The sequence below is a fragment of the Pagrus major genome, chromosome 11, assembly GCF_040436345.1.
Source record: "Pagrus major chromosome 11, Pma_NU_1.0".
Classification (NCBI taxonomy): domain Eukaryota; kingdom Metazoa; phylum Chordata; class Actinopteri; order Spariformes; family Sparidae; genus Pagrus; species Pagrus major.
In genome coordinates, this window is record NC_133225.1 from 24,641,728 (window position 1) to 24,662,526 (window position 20,799).

The 20,799-nt window shown below is 40.0% G+C and overlaps 1 protein-coding gene across 1 annotated transcript in view; it reads right to left on the minus strand.

Moving 5' to 3' along the window:
• Window positions 1-3,860: 3,860 nt before the first annotated feature.
• The window catches only part of kank3 (KN motif and ankyrin repeat domains 3), a 40,963-nt gene continuing 24,024 nt past the window's right edge, over window positions 3,861-20,799 (minus strand). The window contains exons 2-12 of the mRNA XM_073477033.1: window positions 18,904-18,978; window positions 17,544-17,632; window positions 14,544-16,325; window positions 13,209-13,311; window positions 12,797-13,024; window positions 12,523-12,613; window positions 11,669-11,888; window positions 11,345-11,487; window positions 7,074-7,274; window positions 5,424-5,525; window positions 3,861-4,623 (exon numbers count right to left, since the gene is read on the minus strand). Of these exons, the coding sequence (XP_073333134.1) occupies window positions 4,561-4,623; window positions 5,424-5,525; window positions 7,074-7,274; window positions 11,345-11,487; window positions 11,669-11,888; window positions 12,523-12,613; window positions 12,797-13,024; window positions 13,209-13,311; window positions 14,544-16,325; window positions 17,544-17,580 (2,970 nt within the window). The 5' untranslated portion in view covers window positions 17,581-17,632; window positions 18,904-18,978 and the 3' untranslated portion in view covers window positions 3,861-4,560. The remainder of the gene's footprint in view (window positions 4,624-5,423; window positions 5,526-7,073; window positions 7,275-11,344; window positions 11,488-11,668; window positions 11,889-12,522; window positions 12,614-12,796; window positions 13,025-13,208; window positions 13,312-14,543; window positions 16,326-17,543; window positions 17,633-18,903; window positions 18,979-20,799) is intronic.

The following is a 20,799-nucleotide window of genomic DNA, read 5'->3' on the forward strand; positions in this document are numbered from 1 at the left end:
TCACAGAAAACGGTATTCATACTGGCCACTGAGTGACAAAAGAAATATCATGTGTCATTTAGATACAGTGTTTACATGTAATTACAGCTGTAAAATGTCCCACTTAGCAAATATCTTGGTCATAATTAAGGAACGAAAATAGCACCGGCCACCAGTGTAGTGCTGCTCAGATATGCAAGGTGGTGGTAGATTTGATTCACTCACCAGCCAAAAAGAACAGATGAAATTTGAACATTCACTATCCATTTGGCCGGTGGACAATAAAGTAAATCTTGCACTCTGGTAACAACCGTCAGAAATGGCTATCAGCCAACATAGAAAATACATTACAGAGGAATTCCTGTATTTTTAAACCGGGCCAGGTTTTTTAATTGGTCCAGTAGATCGACCTCTGCTGACAGTCGTAACACAACTGCAATGGCTGCAACTTAATCCTTAGAGGCAATTCAGTTATCTTGTGGGACACCTAGAATAACGATCTCAGTCTGTCAGTGGCAAAAACAAGCAGTTGTAGTGGACATAGTGTTGATGGCCTGAGTTGCTTTTGATAAGTATAATTCATTTACACACTAGAATATGTTAACATGGGGCCCACGTCTGAAAAATACTGGAATTCCCCTAAAATTGTCTCATTCTTAAAGTGTGGATCCTTTAGACAAGGAATTAACCATTTTTATGCTTTATTGTTTACCAAATTCAGACAGTAGGTCAACCTTGATCAGTATAAACGCCTGTGACATGGATGGACTAGTCGCCTCGTTGGAATAAACACAGTCTAAATTGGGACTTACACTTTCAGGTACATTCTTAGCCCTGCCTGACAGATTATAGATCACATTAAAAGTGTGAGCAGTTTGCATAATACACAGTTTAAGGGAAACTTTTAATGTGAAACAATTAGAAATCTTTGACACACAAAAAAAACGGTTGAAGAAACATCTTCTGCCTGCATAATAGCATTTGTAGCGAAAGCTCAGTCAACTCAGAAGGTCTGGGTTGAGTCGTGTCTTTGTGTTGTTACCAAAAAGATAATCAAATTTGCACATTTGTTTTATATAATTACATGGTTTGTGTATGACATGAGTTTTGGTTTCAAAGACGTAGAACTTTACCTCTTTTCCCTCCAGTAATCTGAGAAATTGGGGCAAGTTTACAATAAATTCATCTAAAAATGTATAGATGTTGTCCTCTTCTTCACACTTTTACATTTGTAGAATTGTTATTATCGGTTATTGTATCGGTATTGGCTACAACAAAAGGAGAAAATTAGCTATCAGCCCTAAAATTCCACATCGCCGGATCTCTATAATTTACGGTTAATACCAACATTTAGTTCCAGTGCAGGAGTAGTATGATATTGGGGTGTGGAGGTCAGTCTGGTGGACGGATGGACAAAGTATAGAGTTTGACTCCAGAGCCCTTGGTCCACGTATCACGTCACACTTGAGAATCTTATTCAACACGAGACCGACCTTCACCCTGCTGACTGTCTTGTGCTTTGGAAGAATGCTGCTATCTACTCACTTGTAATACATCAAGATGAACTCGGAGCCATAACCATTTTTATTAATCATGAATGAACTCACTGGTTACTTTAGGATTTGTGGTTTCTATTTGTCCTGCATGTTCCTCTATACCTCTGTTTTTAAATAATGAAACGCATTTTAGGAAATGTGTCACCTTATGTCATAAGTAAATTTGTCATATGGATCATTCAAAAATTATTATGAAGGATTTATCCTGGTACCACAAGACTTTTTGTGATAGACTTGGTGATTTCAGTGATAACACTAATATAAAGAGTTAATGAGGAGTATTGTGTCTAACATACAGTATATAAAACAAAGTTTTATTTATTAGTCTCCTTTGAAATAATTTAATGGGATGATCTTAAAAGGCATGCCTGTGTAGTCACACCTCAGGTTCTGTTAGCTGACTGTCACAATGCTGGCTTGACTAATGATGCTTAAGTTAATTCCCCATGTATTCCTAGAAACAGGGAATTTAAAAGAATGAATTAAAAGGACATTGTTAAGAAATCAGCTGCACTCAGTCGTAAACCAGGAGGCCATGTAATTGTGATGTCACCAGACAGGGCTGTGACCTTTTCAGTCTCATGGTCATCCTCCACACTGACTGTTATACATGTGTATAAAGACAGGTATATTCCTAAATCTGCAGATTACACAGTTGTTGTCAGTCTGCTTCACAGATACAACTCATCACATGCCCTGCAGTCAGTGATTTTGCACAGTGGTGTGACGATCACTCTGGGATTGAATAATTTGGGGAAGCAGATTTGTGGTTTAACCAATTTAAAGGATAAATTCACCTAAAAATGAAAATTCAGTTTTTACCTTCTCACCTCCATGCATTTTGAAAGTCAGTTGAAGTTGGATAATCCACAAAAAAATATTTTAATTAAATACGTTTGATTTAATGATTTCAATGTATTTTTTATTTTACCTGGAATATTCCAATTGAGCTTAAGAATCTCTTTTACAGGGGAGTACTGGCCAAGACAGCAGCATTAAAAGTTTCACATACAGTTTAGGAACAAACGATGACTTCAACAACATTAAAAAAATTCCCATAAAAGAAAAATTTTACTGATTTAAAATTTAATTTCCTGGAGTTTCACAAAAAAAACAGAGTTTCAGCTTTAAGCAACCAAAGAAAAACATAAAATGGGCTCATACAGCTCGTCGGCATAATCCAAGTCTCTTGAAGCCCAGAGATCCCAAATTTATATGAAGACATTTATACCCTCGATGCATGGTGGAGTCACCCATGTCAGACAGGGTGTGTACTGATGCTTTTAGCTTAGAGTTAGGCTTCTGTCACTTGGATTATGCCCAGTGATCTATATAGAGCAATTTTATGTTTTTCTTGTCTTTCATTTGTCTTTTTAGATTTTAAAACAAGTCCCCATCTACTTCAGATCTTCAGGAGAATGCTGCAACGCTGTTGTGGACTTCAAAACTTCAGCCGACTTTCCATCTGCATGAGGGTGAGTAGATAATGACTACATTTTCATTGCTGGGTGAACTTATCCTTTAACTCATTTTATGCAAAAGGTCAGATTTCCATTGACGCCTGTTGTTAAGAGGACACTAAAGTGGATTTGGTTCACTTGCACCCAGTGTTCACCTGTTTATAAATATGGTTCAGGTTTCCAGCAATAACTTACTTACTAAGCAGCATTGTGATTTTGGGAAACATAAGATCAGATCAAATGGATAGAAATACTTTATTCACACCCTGGACACTTTGTCGAGCTTGTGCACCCACTTCAGACAGGGTGCATGCTAATGCTTTTAACCTAGCAGCTACAGTGAAGATCTTGGCTTTAAAAAATGGTGTAAATAACATATTTTCAAATCAATTTGGGATCTCTGGGCTTCCAGAGACTTGCTGTATGGAGCCATTTTTTCTGATGTTTTTTTTTTCCCCATCTACTTCTGTTGTTAAGGAGAATGTTGACTCATCTTTTTGTTCATCTTAATACGTCATTTTTAAAATGTATTTTTTTTGTCTTAATTACCTTCTCCAAGTGTTTTTTATAATTCATGTGAATAGTTGTGTGTCCGTCAGTTCAGCCCATCTAGGAATGTAATGTTAAGATTAATTCATTCATTTAATTGCTTTAATGGTCACTTACTAAAACGGTGAGTTTATATTGCTAGTGCTTCACCACAGGCTAGGTAGTAGGAAAGTGTAGGTAACCCACAGTGTGTGTACCAACTAATGTATCCAGTGCATAAGAACATCTTGGTTGTAAGAGATGGTCTATATGAACTCCACACAACAGTTGTTTAGCATTAAAAAAAACATTAATGAAGAAACAATTTGTTTCGATCAACTTTTATGTAAATATGTTTATTTCAGACTTGAATATATTTATACGTATATATTTATATGAACATACAATGCACAGACAGTTAGTGCAGACTATGAAGGTGAAAAGGTTCACAGGTCAGTTAACCAAGGCAGGACAGAGAGGAAAAACTAGAGGGCAACACACACTGTTCTGCTGTGTCGTGTCATTTGATGTCCACAGTACACAGCGGGCATGCACATAGAAGTAGTCAAGGTAAAGTGGCCAGGATGTGCCAATCCAGGGAGCTAATATAGTACATTTTCTGCAGCGTCGACACTTTACTGTAACAGAGTGAAGTATCTTGACACACATTGTTGTGTCAGTGTGTGTGCTTATGCTGGAAAATAATGGGTGCAGGTTTTCGGACGTGCATCATAAACCACCAGTGTGTGTTGCCCTTTACAGTAAAATATTAGTGGAGTGCAAATAATAAATGGTAAGGTCTCATCTCCTGTCACAGAAAAAACACACACTGGAGACCTCATACAGACATGCTAGGAGCTCATATTAGTCAAGTATATAACATAACCACTTTTATGGAAAAATAATATTCTCATATTAACAATACTTATAAATGCAGGACATATTGCAATATATAAATACATATATATTTAAGTAAATTCCAGTGGAGCTTTTCACAGCTCAGATCCAGTTATGTTTGCCAAGCAGCCATGATCCTGTCAGTCTGAAGGCCAGGGCTTGTGGGGGCTGGTGGGGCTCCTCTGCTGGGCCTTTGGACTCCCCTGAAAGACACAATGTGAAGAACACGGTTGGCTTTTAAATTGTATTAAAAGAACTCATTATTCTGCAAATTATTCCATTTTTTTAAATAGTTTGAGGGCTTAAGAGGCATTCATTCTTGAGGGAAAGGGGACACAACACTTTATTACCGTTATTGATATATTAGTTTAAAAATGTACCGAAATTGACATTTCACATAATAGGAATTGGATCAATTTAATGTAAATGTTTGTATATAGCAATTAAAATACTCAATTGTCTACCCTCTGACAGAAAACACAATTCACTGGAGCTTGGTAGGACCTCTAGGGGGCAGCAGAGTACCTTCAGTCAGTGCTGCCCACACCCAAACTGGAGCTTGGACCGCTGCCGTGGAACTGATCCTACCCACTTTAAATACAAGAGACATTGCTCACTGTACAGCTATGTTGTGACTGTGACCTGCACAGACTTCAGCCAGCTTGAATGCCATGTCGCAGCAGATTTATAGCCTTTCAGCCTTGTGACCCAAAGACAGCTCTGTAATCTACAAAGAAAACTCCAAATGTTGATTTTTATTCTTTCTTTTCAGGCTGTTAAACGTGATAAAGACAGAGCTGGACAAGTCTAAATTTAAACTTGGGGAGATGTGGCTATAAGGTAGGTCAAATGTTGGGATTCTTCTTTTACATGACCTTTAAAAGTTACAGTATAAAAAAAGGTTAATTTTTCTTAATAAAACATTGTAGTCATCATGTCTGTCAAATTCACATGTGACAACCCCGTCTACTCAAAGGAGGAGAGGGTGTGAGGGTGGACTCACCACAGCAGTCTGGGTTTTAGCATAGTTCATATGGGCGTAGAGCAGCACAGCTGTGTCGTTGTGAGACGCCTCCAGTGCGATGGACAGAGCATTGCTGCCATCCTACAGACAGAAGAGAGAGAGTAACAGTTAGATTGAGTTCATTGAGCCTTAAAACACGAGAAGTTTCAAACTAGAACAGAGCGCTGAACTGTTTAGCATGGGCCAGGTGATCAACATTATACACGCTTGATGTTCTTCCAGCCATTTCAGCACGCTCTGTACTACAGAACTATTACTGCCCTAATGTGTTACATCTCATGTGATGGATGTTGGGGCAGTGCTTCCATTCCCATCAATCAAGTCACTGTCATGCATCCTTGATTGGCTGCTAAACAAGCAGAACGTTCATCCGTCCTGCCTCTTCAGCATTTCTTTGTTTTTATAATTATACTTTCCCTGCTATTCCATCAAACATGTCAAGCGGGACATAACATAATGATGCGCTAATTTGGATCATATAAAACATATAATAGGGAGTAATATAGGTTTCTCAATGTCTCGATTGATGTCCGTAGTGAGAGTACATCCAAGAATTATTCTCCGGGATGACTGCAGCTTGTACTCCCCTTCACACAATCTGATTTTGCCGCGTTGGTGTTGTTCCCTTATAATTAATGTTGCTCCAGGACCATAATTGCAACTGAGTATCCCTGTTTTGGGGGCACAGAAAAATAGGCACATGGGACAAGTTATCCTTTGTAACGCATATTAAATGTTGTGAAAGGGTCTATTTTAACCCAAACTATGTTTTCCTAAACCCAACCAAGCATTTTTGCTGTGTCTTGCAGGGGAGGCGGGGGCCTTTCAAAATGTTTTCCACCCCCTCAAAGTCCATCTCTCGGTCCAGCTGTGCTGCACTGAAACACAATCCTGGGTCTGCCGGCACTGAATGGCCAACTCATTCTGGCACAGATGTGAATGCTCAAATATCTGTCTGCCTGGCCTGTCTTCAAGCATCCAGACCAATCCTCTGTGAAATCACTTTAAAACACACGGCTGTGCAGATTAACCAGTGCGAGAAATGTCACAAGCTGCAATGAAAAGAGTTTTGTTTCAGGGTAAGATTTATGCTTACTGAGAAAAGTAAATGTTCCCACTGAAATTTGGTAGATGATATAAGTTAAGTGGTTGACAAAATCATCAGTCTTTTACAGTCTGGATCTTTCAGAGTCTAGTGCAAGAGCCTGCAGTGCATTGTGTCTGAAATCTACAAGTCTGCGGTTGTGAACAGAGGAGTTGTGGCTCTTTAATTCATCCCCTGGGGGCTTGTGAGTAGCCCTGTGATTGTGTTTCCTGTAAACAGCACTGATTTCAAGAGAAGGCAGATGAAACGAATCTGATCATGGCTCTTTAGCTCTCAGCCTTTCTTGCTAATGAAGGAAAACACGAAAGAAGAGAAGGAGAAAAAAGAGGTGACATGAAGAGGAAACTGCATGGACCTATTTCCCATGAGGAGCCGTTTCCTGAGCACAGATTAAGCTAAACCCCAGACAAGAAAGCGCTCAGATGTTTTCAGCAGTCAGAGAACAGCTGGCTTCATCTTTAAGCTCAGGGATAAGTTCCTGAAAGTGTCCCTTAATGACTGCATCAGCTGAAAAAATGCCTTACATTATCAACAATGGATATGTCGCAGCCAGGCTGTTCCAGGAGCAGTTTGACAATCTCAGCACGGCCATGTTCACTAGCACACATCAGAGCCGTGGATCCCTCATCATCCTGTACGTTAACGTCTGCACCGCACTCCAGCAGGGCCCGCACCATCTCCTGCCGCCCGTGGCTAACAGCTAGCATCAACGCTGTCTGGCCCGCCTGTAAAGAAAAAGAATTACGTAATTTCTCCTAAGGAAATAGTTTTTGAGAGCTTTTCATAATAGTTCTTTGTTCAGTGATGAGAAAATCTACATCTAAACTAGAATGTCAATCAGTAGAGCGCATACCCCCAACAGTCCGCTCTATCTACATCAAATTATTCTCACTCAAAGATACCAGCCACATGAATATGCCTGATTTTTGTCATCAAGATCAATGCATTATCTTCTAAGAAATTAACAAAAATGTTAAAGAAAGTGAAAAAAAAAGTCCTGGATCCACACCAAAAGTTAATGGGCTCTATTCTGGGCCGACTTGTGTCATTCTGCTGGCTAACCAACCAACAAACGGACACAGGCGAAAACAAAACCTCCTTGGCAGAGGTAAAAATAAAAATGAACACCTCCTAACAACACTGACTTACTGATATCAATCCTTTTGTTCCACTATCTGAAGCAGTGTGAATGAGTCAGTTGTTGACTTCAAAGATTAACTACAGGTGAAGCTTTTTTTTCCCCTTTACTTTTATTTATATGGGTGATGTTTGCTAAGCACACATTTTTTCTGTTTTTTAGCAGCACCTCATTTTCCAATGCAGTGTAATCAGTCTCTCCTCTGAAACTTTGTATCTTAAATGCTTTGCTTAGGAGCATTTATTTATTATGCAGCAAAAATGTATTTACCCAACCCTGATTTTTCTTGTCAGTAATGAGTGACCTTCCCACATCAAACCTGCTTCTCGAGCCCTGTAGGCTACTATTTCCCCTAAATAGTGCCCACTCCTATAGCCCATTCACATATACAGACTCAAAAGCTGGGGCAGCATTAGGCTGCTATTCATTATAAATGGGACCTGCCGTTGCAGCCCCAGGCCACCCGCTGAGCTACAGAGACTTGAAAGGCACCCAGCAGCACTACAGGGGAAAGTTTACAAAGCCCCAACTTTGTACAAATGTGCTCTGATGCAATGCAAGTGACAACAAGTGAGAGGCAATCACACTTGTTTTGATTCACACGGAAACCAAGGGTATGAAAGGGGCATCCTCCAAAGGCTCAGTGGTTCACAAGCAGGGATGAGTCCAGGTTCAACACTTTGTGAGACATGATTGTTAGGGGTGTACAACTATCCAAATCCATGGTTTGGTTCAGAATCAACTCAATATTTTTTTTTTACTTAAGAGTGGAATTTATCAATCCAGTCTGCTTGTATTCTGATCACAATGCTTGGTAACACATTATAACATCAGTAATACATGGTAAATGTATAGTAAATTAAACTTTAGTTAATAGTTATTTGACTGTTAAACAATTAAATGCTTCATAAACCATTTATTAGGAAATTGTGAAGGTTTATAAATATCAGTTGCAACTTTAAGATGGACATCCAAATAATGTTTATAGTAGTACACATTATTTATTAACCATTTGCAAAGTTTTATAATCTTAAGTTGCAACTTTACAAAACATAATAAATTGCTTGACAATAGTTTATAAAGCATTTCATTCCTTAGTTAATTGTTATTTCACTGTTAACAAAGTTTAATTAACTCTAAATTTCCCATTTATTAATGATGGTTATGATCAAGTGTTACCCCAAAGCGTTATGAGTGTATCTACACCTTGTATTAACATGTGTTATTTCTTTATCCAGACAGGATATCCAGGTACAGACTGCATGTCAGTGCCAAGTGTAAATATGGTCTTAAAACAGTTCTGAGAACCGTATAGATATGGAAAATGATGCACTGTGCCAAAAAACAAACTTAAGGCCATAAAAAAGTTAATTCTCTAGAGTTTCTATAAGTTTAATGATACTGGATTTGCTTCAAAACGGGAGTCACTTATTAAAAAAATAAAAGTACAACTCCACAGTCCAAAAGCTAAACTCAAAACACAGCAGAAAGGAGTACATCTTAAATTCCTGTCTCTAACATTGCATTGCGTGCCTTGTGTTGTTCCCCGCAGCAACAATAACAAGCGCCAGTAATTGGATTTATAGCCAGTGATTCTATAAATTCTGAGTCCTGTGACTTGGCAGTGTGAGAGCCTGTCAGGCGCCGTGTCCGAACACATACACTACACAGCCTGATTAGATCACGCCAAGAGATAAAACCACTCAACTCAACAGATTCTCACAAATGACTTGAGTGTCATTTTAGGCTACACATTTCACTAACCCAATCTAACCCATTACCAATTATTCATCTGGTTCTGAATGCAGCAATTCATTACAACACAGGAAATGCCCCCAACATAACCTTCCCTGTTTGAATTAAACAGAGAACAAAGAACGACATCCTCTCTTCTTTACCGTCACTGGAACTAGCTGTAGGAATCAAATAGACATTCAATCAGAACTAGTTACAAGTTAAATGTCTTTCAGTGTTTCTGACATTCAAACACAAAAGCATTTGCAACAACAACACATTAAATCAGCAGGGAAAAGGTCAGTTTAGATAAAGTTTAGATTCAGTAAAGGAATGCTGCAAAAACTCATTATATCCAATAAAGTTATATTAACAGATCAGATTAGTAACTCAGTCACTCAATTTGGCCGTCGTACGTAGAATTGATCCTATGTTTGGTTCTATATTGCTGCTTCTGCGTTAACAGTATAATGTGTCTAAATCAGATTCAATTCATTAAAGAAAGTCAGCTGAGCCAGGATCGATTCTTTTAAGTAATAAAATGCTTCTGGTTGATGGAGCCCACAACTCATTCACAGAAGCTCTTTCGGACATTGACATTTCTTCAGAGATTTATTTTATTTTTTAAAAGGATCAGTGTATAAGATTTAGTAGCATCTATGTGTGAACACACCACCCCTTACCCTGCCCCATGGTAGCTGCTAAAAATGTGAAAGTCCCTCTATAAAGCCGGTGTTTGGTTTATCAGTACTGGGCTAGTGTAGAAACGGCAGACTCCGTTGAAAAGGACCCATTCCTTCTGTAGATATAAAATTCTCATTCAAGGTAACAAAAACACAATTACTCTTAGTTTCAGGTCATTATACACTAATGAAAACATTCATTTTGAGTGTTAGATTTCTTTTCTGCCAATAGAGTCAGACAGGGATGACATTTTTGGAGGCTGACCCAGAAGTTCACATCGCCTTGGTTCCCTCAAAAATGCTATGGGATTTTTCAGTTGGATTATTGCAGAAAATAAGCTCTGTGGCAATCACAACTTTATGATACTTACGTTATGTTCAGCAAGATGATCTTCACTGATGAACATATTTATAAAGCTAAAGTTCTAAAGCTAATGTTAGGCTATGAACAAACTACACTGCGCTCTAATTTTACATCACCACCACAAAGCTTCTTACTACACTATACTATACACACTTAACTTAGAATAGTCTGCAGCTCAAGTCCACCTGTAAAGACGTACAAGACTACGTGTTTGGCGTATTAATGTTTAATGTCCCGGACAACCGCCTTTTTAAAGACATAAACGCTTTAAAATTCCCAAGTGGAGTGTTTTACTGATGTGTTTTGTGTCATGTAACAAAACACGTGTCAACCACAGTCCTTATTTAGACATTTAACCAAACCCCCCTTTAAAATAAAACCCCATTGACTTTGAGATGACGTAACCTATTTCTGAGTTTTAGGATTTGTTCTTGAGCCACTCTATAGATCCTCCTAAATCTGACACACTGGACTATTAAACAGATATCTGTATCTTTGCATATCAAAATAAGTCAGTTTTTGTGGCACAAGCATTTTCACATTTTATTGCAAGAGAATAAATTGTCCCAATGTAACGTTCAACCTGTTATGTGCTGTTCCGAACAACAACATGAACAAAGCTGTTTACTGAGTACATGCTAGTACTAATATGTAATCTCTGTCAGGGTTTACCTTTCTTTTCTTTGACAGGTAGGACCTACATACCAAAAATAACACTCATATGACAGGAATGAGCGCAGTAAAATTACTCCGGGAACACGGAGGAAGTAAGAGAGCAGTACTACAAGCACTACTTGAGGAGTAAACAACACACACACAAGTGTTTGTGTCTTGTAAAACAGCTCTGTGAAGTGTGATGAACTGATTTAGACTTGCCTGGCTGGCCTTGGCATTGACATTGCCCTGACCGAAGAGCTTCTTGACGACAGCCATGTCGTCCTCCTCCTTCACAGTAGAGAGAGCAGCCAGCATGATGGCAGTGTAGCCTGCCTTGTTCTGCTTATCCACACTGCACACACCTGGAAATATACAGGACACATTGCTATTAAAATAGAAACGCATATGAACATACACTCAGTTACCAGTTTATTGGGTACACCTTACCAAAACTAATGTAGTCTAATACGACAGGATTACAAACTGGATTTCTGCTTGTATGGTTTCATTCAGTAGTGTAGTGTGATTTATTTGATCACTGACCTGTGTCCAGCAGCAGCCCCACCACACCGAAGTTGGAGTGGGAGACGCTGTAGTGGAGAGCCGTGTTGCCATTGCCGTCGGTCATGTTGACTACATGCTCCAGCAGCACTGACGACACCTCAGAAAATGCCATCAGGTAGTCTGAGACCCGTGCCGGCTGAGCCATCTTGGCGCTGGAGATGCGAAACCACTCGAGCTGAACAGTGTGGCTGCTGGAGAGCTGAAGGTGAGGGCATATGTTTTTATTTTCTTGATTAGTTGTTTGGTCTATAAAATGTCAGCAAATGGTTAAAAGAAGCTGGAATTAAAGCTGGAATTGAAGAATCTTGAATTTATGAAACCAATTAATTGATTATCAAAATAGTTGGGAGATTAATAGTTGACAACTAATCAGTTGCAGCTCTATCATATTTAAGTGTTAACAAATAAGCAAAACAGCATCTGTGTCAGCAGAGAGATAATAGTAAAGTTGTATCTTACTATTGCAACTTACCCACAACTTTCCTTAATTCAGAGAAGTTAAAACATATACAGTGTATTTTGGCAAGTTAATAGCTAATCGCAGCCTGACATTCCACTGAATGTCAAGGGAAGTCCTTTTTGGCATCTGTTACTTGAGCCAACAATGATTCATTTCCTGAGCCTTCTCTCGGTCTAGACTCCTCTGTTATTGTTACACGAAGCTCCTATTGTTTGTGATTAATGTTTGCAGGTGCTGTAAATATCCCTAAACAATAAAAAAACAGTCCCACAGCTTTCATCAACCTAAAGTAATTAGGATTTTTTTGTTATTCCAATAATGAAGTGTTGAAGATATATGATAAAATGGTTTGAAGAAGCATGCAGGAACGCACCACTTCCTTACTCTTCAGTGTTTTGATGTCATCGTTCAGGTGGTTCTTCATGATGAGACATGCTTCACGCATCTTTGAGCTCAGCTCAAACCTGTAATAAACAAAATCATTTGTGTTCAATGTTTCTGTATATATGTGTTGCATATGAAGCTTTACATGATAAGACTTTGTTATGCAACATGATTTGGTAGCACTACACTTTAATCACGAAAATGTATTAACCTGTTTTTTGTGGGCTCCTGAAATTAATAATCATTGTTGCGTAACGACATACTTCTCTTTCACAGCATCAGATGAATAATTTGTGGCTCTCAGGGTTTCCTCATCAGTGTCACTCTCATCCAGGTTGACGTTTCTCTCCTCTTCAGATGTCTCTTCCTCCAGAGCTGCCTCATCCTCCTCTGTGCTGTCCAAGCACTCGCCTTCCCCACTTTCAGAAGAACTCCCATCTTCCTCCTCTTCTTCCTCCTCCTCTTCTTCTTCGCTGGATGTAGATTCATACCTGGGAGACACAAATATTTAATCAAATACAAAGAAACTTGTGCTGTTCACATTTCAGGCACTAGAAAAAAGGCTTTTGTTTGCTACTTGTCAAAACTGTGACCTGGTCAAACGCCTAGACTTTCAGCCACCTTTATTTTATTTTTTGGGGGGTGAAAAATAAGATTAGGTTTCATGTTACCCACCCTCCATTCAGAATTCCAACAAACTGCAGACTCTTCTTGCCAGCAGTGCGATTCTCGCCTGAGTTACTCCCGTCCTTCCTCTTCATGATTGATTTCAGCATACCTGTCGCCATAAAGGAAGCAGATGGATCAAACAATGGCATAAACAGTACACCAGAGAAACGCATCACTCACACGACACATGATGTCTCTATCGCTGTAAGATTGTGCCATCAATATCTAATTTTTGTATTTTCTTTGTGACTGCTTTAAGAAAAAAAGAGAAAAAAGCAAGAAAAAAAAAGATTTGTGCCAATCATTTTTCAGTGGAAAATATTTCATGTCTGATGGTTCTTTGTAATTTCTGAACAATTTCAAAGAAGCTGCATGGAAATAACAATGTAGTTTGTAACTAATTATATTTAATAGAGACAATTGTTAATTGGTACACTCATAATTAATTACCAGTGCCTGGCCATGCATATAATTTAGCATAAGTATCCACAAACAAAAGAAAATGACTTTCAAAGGAACTTCTTTGAAATTATTTGTAAATTATGTACCTTGTGTATAGTCCCTCCATTAAGCTGTACTTGTTGAACTCTCTACCACATCCCAGAATGCATTTACTAATGATGTGTTCCTATGTTTTTACACCAATGTTATAAGGACAAAGAATTCTACATTTGATGTATTTTATGACGTAAAACATTTGAAGGAACCACATGTAGTCTCTAAACAACTTTTTACCTCTACCCCTCGTTTTTGAGTGCCCCCCTGCCCCTCAGAACTGAGTTACTTCTATGGCGTTGATGTTAAAAGATGCTAACTGGACATTTCCAATATGCAGTCTTCAGCTGTTGTGATCTCTCTTGCGTTACTGTGGCAGTTCTGGTATTATCACAATGCCATTTATTTGATGGAGATAGAAAAGCATGGATGCTCGCAATCTCAACTTCATGCGATCATCAACTCATCAAGATTTGGCGACCCGTGTCCTACCCTGCCAGTCTGCACTGATATTAGAGGAGTGGTGCTAAGTGCAGCAACTTTCCTGCTGGACTTCAGTGTAATTTCGGCAGCAAATGCCATCAAGGGCGGGGAATGCAACATTTAAATATGTGAGGGATAATGCCAGATGAGGTGTCCATTATCAGGAATTAATGAATGACGTGGAAGCCTTTAATTAAAACGTCACACACCCCTCTATCCCAATGAGAACTCATTACCCCTAGGCATGAACATACACAACGAAGCGGTAGGGGCAAGGGTTTGTATTGGGGTTGGGCCATAATGTCCTGACTCTTATCGTGTTGTTAAACCCTACAATCAAGACAAATTACTCAAAGTTCTCACCTGTCTTGATGTTGCTGGGTGTAGTCTTCTCTCCGTCGTCTTCCTCTTTGTTCTCAGCCATACTAACCACTTCTTCTTCTGGTGAAACCTTGTAATCAGCGATTGTCATCTGTCTCTTCTTTAGCACTTTCTGCTCCTCCATCTTCTCCACAAGCAAGTCCTCCCATTGGCACCCAGTGCTGACCACTGTAACAGGAACTGGTTCTGCCGTTTCAGCTATAGCATCCGTCTGGGTGCCTTGTTCGATCTGATCAGCTGTTAAACTCTCACCTACACATGCATCGCTCAGCTCAGGGCAGCACAAAACTGCAGCATGCTTTAACGTGGGAGTCAGTGTCTCTACCTGGGCATCCGTCATGTCTGGTTTTGCAAGAACACCTTTCTCAAACGTGACTTTGGAGGTTTTCTCTTCCATCTGGGTTTTAAGAATCACCAGGTCTTTGCTGGCCACACTCAACCGGTCCTCTAGACCCACAATGGACTCCTGCTGGAATTTAATGGTGTCCTGTAAGGTGTCGATCTCCCGCTGTGCCTCGCTTGTCAGCCCAAGCAGTGACTCCATCACCCAAACTGCAGCCTCTTCTGTCTCCACTCTGGTCTGTATTCCCTCCTCATGAACCAGAGGGGCCTCTGTCCCAGTGCCTTTCTCACAAACATTTACCGTGGTGCCCTCAGAAGCATCTTTCACACCCTGGCTGTAGTAGAAAACAACAGAGTCCATTGGCACGTCGTCCCCAACAGCCACTGATTTCTTCTCAACGACAGACACTTTCTCTGGAGTTTTTACTAAAACTTTTGAAGAAGGCTCTGTAGCTTTCTCTTCCTTCCCTTCAAATTTCATAGTCAGCTTTTTCAGCTCACCAGATTTCACGAGGCCTTTATGTCCAGGTGAGGTTGGTGCAGTCAATCGACTTTGGACACTGTGCTCAGCTGGAAGAGTCTCTGTGGTCTGGGTAGAAGACTCTGTGGACGGTTGCTTCTGCTGGGCCATCTCTACGGCTACTTTCTTCTCCTGCAGTGCTAACAGTAGCATGTCTTTCTCTGCACGAAGCTTGGCAACTTCTTTCTCAAGTGCAGGAACACCCTTTACCCTCTCTTCCATCTCCTTCAGCTGTTTCAAGGCTGTAGCCATCTGCTCTCTAACCGTCTGCAGCTGGCTGGGTGGGACTGGGGTTACTGTGCTGCCAGCAGCTGGAGTGCTGAGCCCAGAGGTCTGAGGACTGGGTTTAGTCCAGCTACTCTGCAGAGTAGATGCAGAGGGTAAGAGCAGTTTTGGAGGATCTGCGAGCTGGAATCGCCCACCATTCTGATGCTGATGGGTTTGTTCCTGTTGTAGCCGGCGGCTGGTTTCCAGAAGAGTCCGCTCAACTCTGGGGTTGCGTTGCGGTGGAGGAGGAGGCACCTTGGCTCCAGCAGACAGAGGAGGAACAGTTAGGAGGGTCACAGGCGAAAGAGAGAGCCCTTCACAGGGTGCTGACCCAAGGCGGTGGCGTGGTGGCGGCGGTGGAGGAGCCCTGCCATCCTCGCTGGCTGGAGATGCCAGAGACTCTGTAGATGTCCAGCCACTGGTACGTCCCCCCACACTTGGACTTCTCTGGGAAAGTTTGACCCCTCGGCGCCGGGAGCTGACTGGTGCCCGACGGATATTGTGCCCACTTTCTATCTCTTCTACATATTTGAGGAAGTCCAGATCCAGCTGAAAACCATATGGAGTCTGGACGGAGTAGGAACCAGGCTGGTCAGCCTCCTCCTGACTGGAGTAGATGAAGGGGGAGCCCAGATCTGAAGGGAGAAAGACAATAAGTAATTGAACATTATGGAAACATACTTGTTGTAGATGTTCCATGAAGTTTAATTGTAAACAAACAAAACGTATGTTTACATTCATTGTTTTGAACCAAACACTTGTTAACTTATTTCCTATCTAAAAAAAACAGCTCATTTTAAATATTTTAAATCCTGCATGGTAGCATCCATGTTTCCTAGCTTGCAGTGGCTAATTTATGGTCAACGTTAGAGACGGGGCCCTCTGTCCATACTAAACTATGTTCATTTTGCCTGTATTTTAACCCATGCATGTTTTCTGAAAGCTAATGGATTTAGACGAAATGGAGCAGTACCACTGGAAATTGTGGGGAGAGCCAATAGTTCACTTGAGACAACCATTGAACAAGACTATGAATTTTGAATAATAATGCGCATCCTAAAGTGGAAATGACGTTCCTTGAAACATGTATTTCACAATGTATTTAATGGCCTCACAGACCACCACTGTCACGCTGCCTCTGCTTTTGCCTCTTTCCTAACAGGTACATTATCACAACTTCCACCGTTGCCATGTTTGTTGTTGTCAGTACCTCTTGACTCTGAACTGTCCTCTTGTGGATGTATTGCTTAAAGTATGTGGGAAGTTACAGTTACATCGTTTGAGATGGGCTGATCTATTTTTGTAAGAAAGGGGGCATAAATGAGACTACAATCAAAATGGGGACCTACTTGTGAAACATTCTTCCATAGCACAACTAATGGTCAAAAACTCCAACAGCTTTAGAAACAGACAAATCTCAAATCATAATATAACTTCTTCACATAATACCAGAATAATAATACTCATGTTGTAATTTAAACCAGTATACAAATTTGGGAAGTTGACACAGTACCTATTACAGTCAGTACAATAAAAAGAATAGCTGCAGTGTGTCATATTTTGGAGCTGGTTTAGGTATCTGATCGGTGGTGTTTATGGTACAAACATCACAAAGACACATCAAATGATTTCAAACACATTTTGGTTACGTTTGGTAAACTCCACAAACCTTCTCATGGCAAGTTGAAACAAATAATTGATTTATTACATCAATTATTCTGAAAAACTAAGCATACTGAGAGAAGAGAGAAGGAAGCCTGTAAACAGTTACATTTTCATATAATAGTCAAAAAAGGAATTCAGACATTGATGTGGAAATATTAAAACAATGGCATATTCATGCTGTTTCTTACCAGGCAGCTTTGGGTTCACTTGCACCGACTGAGTCATTTTTCAGGACTTGGACCTTTCAGCACACACGCAGCTTCAAATCAACACCTGGCTAAAGAAAACATAATGATACGAGTGCATCTGTCAGGACCAAGAGGAAGGAAGAGGATGTCATTTTTAAAACACTGCACTGTAGTTTGGTGAAAACACCGACACAAGTCCCTCATTTGTTACCTACTGACTGTCAACAAGTGAGTTGATTTTATATCGACAGATTTTTCTATAAGCATCAAAAGCACACGCTCCAACTCGGACAGCTTTACACATAAAACTTCAAAAACAATATAACTTCTCGACAACCCGAGTGGCTCCTCACTCTCACTTAAAGGGCGGACATAGATGCTTCTTTATAGGGGTTGTAAACTTACTACAAAGTGCGGAAACGCCTGAAGACGTTTATGTTGTCTTATGGCTTGTTAGCACGTGTGACAGTCTGTGACTGAATTCAAAAGAAGGTGAATTCCCGTCTTTCACAGGTTTTGTTACATAGGTCTCCTGTTTTCTTTTACTCTTTAGAGGTGTTGAAGGACGTTGAGCCTGACATCATGTTTACTTTTGTATTCTGCTCTCAACCTCATTACTCGTGGCTTCTTGAGCTGTCAGGGGATCGAGCTTAGACTTTCTTCACAGTAATAGTCATGAGGCACTAAGAATTCATTCCTAAAATTTAAATGTACGCCTGTGTGTTTATATAGAATCTTTTGGCACACGGTGAAGAAAGCAGTCAGGGGAAACACCTCTGAACAAAGTCAACAACTAAGAGCTGAACAGTGTCCAAAAACCACAAGACAGTTGCTCCATTAACAACAGCATCAAACCATCAACCTCTACTGAAAAACCACAGGATTCTTCTCACCACAAGACCGCTCAAACTTACTTCACTGGGAAATCCATTACTTCCTTTATTTATTCAGATATTTTGACAAAGAAACTTTCAGGGGGCTGACTAAATTGTTAAATATCTAAGTGTTAAAGTAATGACACAGAATCGAAATGGAAAATATTGAACAGTAAAAGGTAATCTTACAGTTTTTTAAATATACTTTAGGAATCGAGTTGTAAAAGTCTGACAGCAGTCTTGTCTAAAATTTAAGGCTTAGTAGCTATGGCTGATGATACAGTATTAACAACCTGGTTCTGCATCTGTTTGTTCCAAAGAAGACAGGAAATATAAAACACTTCCTGTGCTTCAGGAAAAGACCTACCAGTCAGCAAGAGTTCCTAACAACACCTTGAAAACTACAATTTTTTTTTTAAAATGACAGATTAAACTTTGAAAACGGTACACAGATGCTGCGATCTTGTGTTTAAAATGAAGTTTACCTCTCTCAGCCGCTCAGTGAGCGATTCATGCAGCTGGAGTTCAGGCTGGTTTCCTCCTCCCTGCTCCACACAGCCCTGAAAGAGAGACATACAGTAAAGCTTCAGATCTGTTCTAACAGTCAAAAACACATCACAACCAGCGTTTTCTCTACATCCCTGTAGGATGTGGAAGACTGGAAGGGTGGGTTGAGTTTGGGGCGTCATCCAAAGAACATTATTCAATAAAAAATATGGAATTTCACATCATTTTGGATCATTATTTTTACTTTACATGTGTAAATAAAGTTGGAAAAGCGAGAGCAGATAATAAGCAACTCCCAAAAAGCTTAAAGACAAAACCTGCTAAAGAAGTCATTTAGTTAGTTTTGATGCTGTCAACATTGATTTTAAATTAGGCTTCTAAATTTGGCTGTGGTGTTGCCCAAAATGGCTCGGGTGCTGCGTCAAAGCATAATGACAGAAGAGAAACCACTGACCTTATAATACAGACCGATAACAAGCACAATTGATTTAGATATTTCCATAAATGTGACACAGGCTCACTGAATGTTTTCAAAATTAAGATTTGGGACTGACTTGCAAATGCGCTTTACAAATTTCATCAAATCACTAAATGAGTCAATATTTTGTGTGAGAATGATATCTGATCCCCGGCCCAGTCGCATGGATAAAATGATGGCTGCTTGCAATGCCCTGATACGTTTCATAGGCTACATACTATATTGACATTTCTATAAAAAGTGTCATATCACGTTCACATTACACGTGTATGAGCTGACTTTCATATCAGGAGGCTGAGGGGGTGGCAGTGGAGTTACAGGCGGGAAGGCTGCCAGCTGCCGAGTCAGTGACCACAGTTCAAGCTGGTGTTTCAACATTTGTACGTGTGAAACCACATAATATTTTTAAAGAGACCTCGAGGAAATTTCCAGACGTGTATTTTGGCAACCAAAACAGGTATTTTAAGCCAAAACACTATCCTTTTCTAAGCCTAACTAAGTGGTTTTTGTGGCCAAACCTAATATAAATAAACGTAAAGTTGCACCATATCCAGGTTTTACACTATTGCCAACATTTATTCTGGCGATTGGGTGGTTAATCCCTCCAATCACATGCTTGCAGAGTCTTTACAAAGCAGCACTGAAGCTGTCCTGGAGGCTCTCGGTGACCCAACAATGTGCATATATTTGTCACAATTCATCACATATGTGTAGATACCTTACTGAGTGACTCTGTAGTGCCCTCGGGAGTCACTTTATTTGTTACAGAAAGCATCAACCTTTTCAACTGTTTTAGTTATTTTTACACTGCTGGAATAATCTATTGTAGAAATCTGAGCATTTTTCTTCCTCAAAACTGGAAGGAGAGAAACAGCCCAGAGAAGATGTGCCATCCCATGACAAGAGAAGTCACGTAACAGAAGGATGTGCAAATATGAAAACATCTTGACAACAGTGGACAACAGGTCACTGAGACGTGGTATGTATCCACCTGCACTGCCACGAGACTCACCATCACAGGTGTGTGTGTTTACAAAGAAAATTACAGGGGTTGCTGTCTATGTGGGTCACATAAAATTAGTGTGTTTCAGACATAAAAATACTTTGAGTGCCAATCTCAGTTTCTTCCTTGAAACAAAGAGAAAGATTTGTGCAAGACAAAAACACAGACACACTCTTTGAAATATGAAAATACAGTAATTTGTACCACACACACACACAAAACCTCAGGTACCCGCAGTTATTCAATTTGTTTGAAACATACACTCTTGTAACAACACACACAGATGTGTTTTCCAGCTGCCTCGGGCACATTCCTCACATGCTGTTGCAACACGCAGGCTGTCCTTCTAGCTGACTGACTACTGATAACCTATAAACACACACTCATCATCTG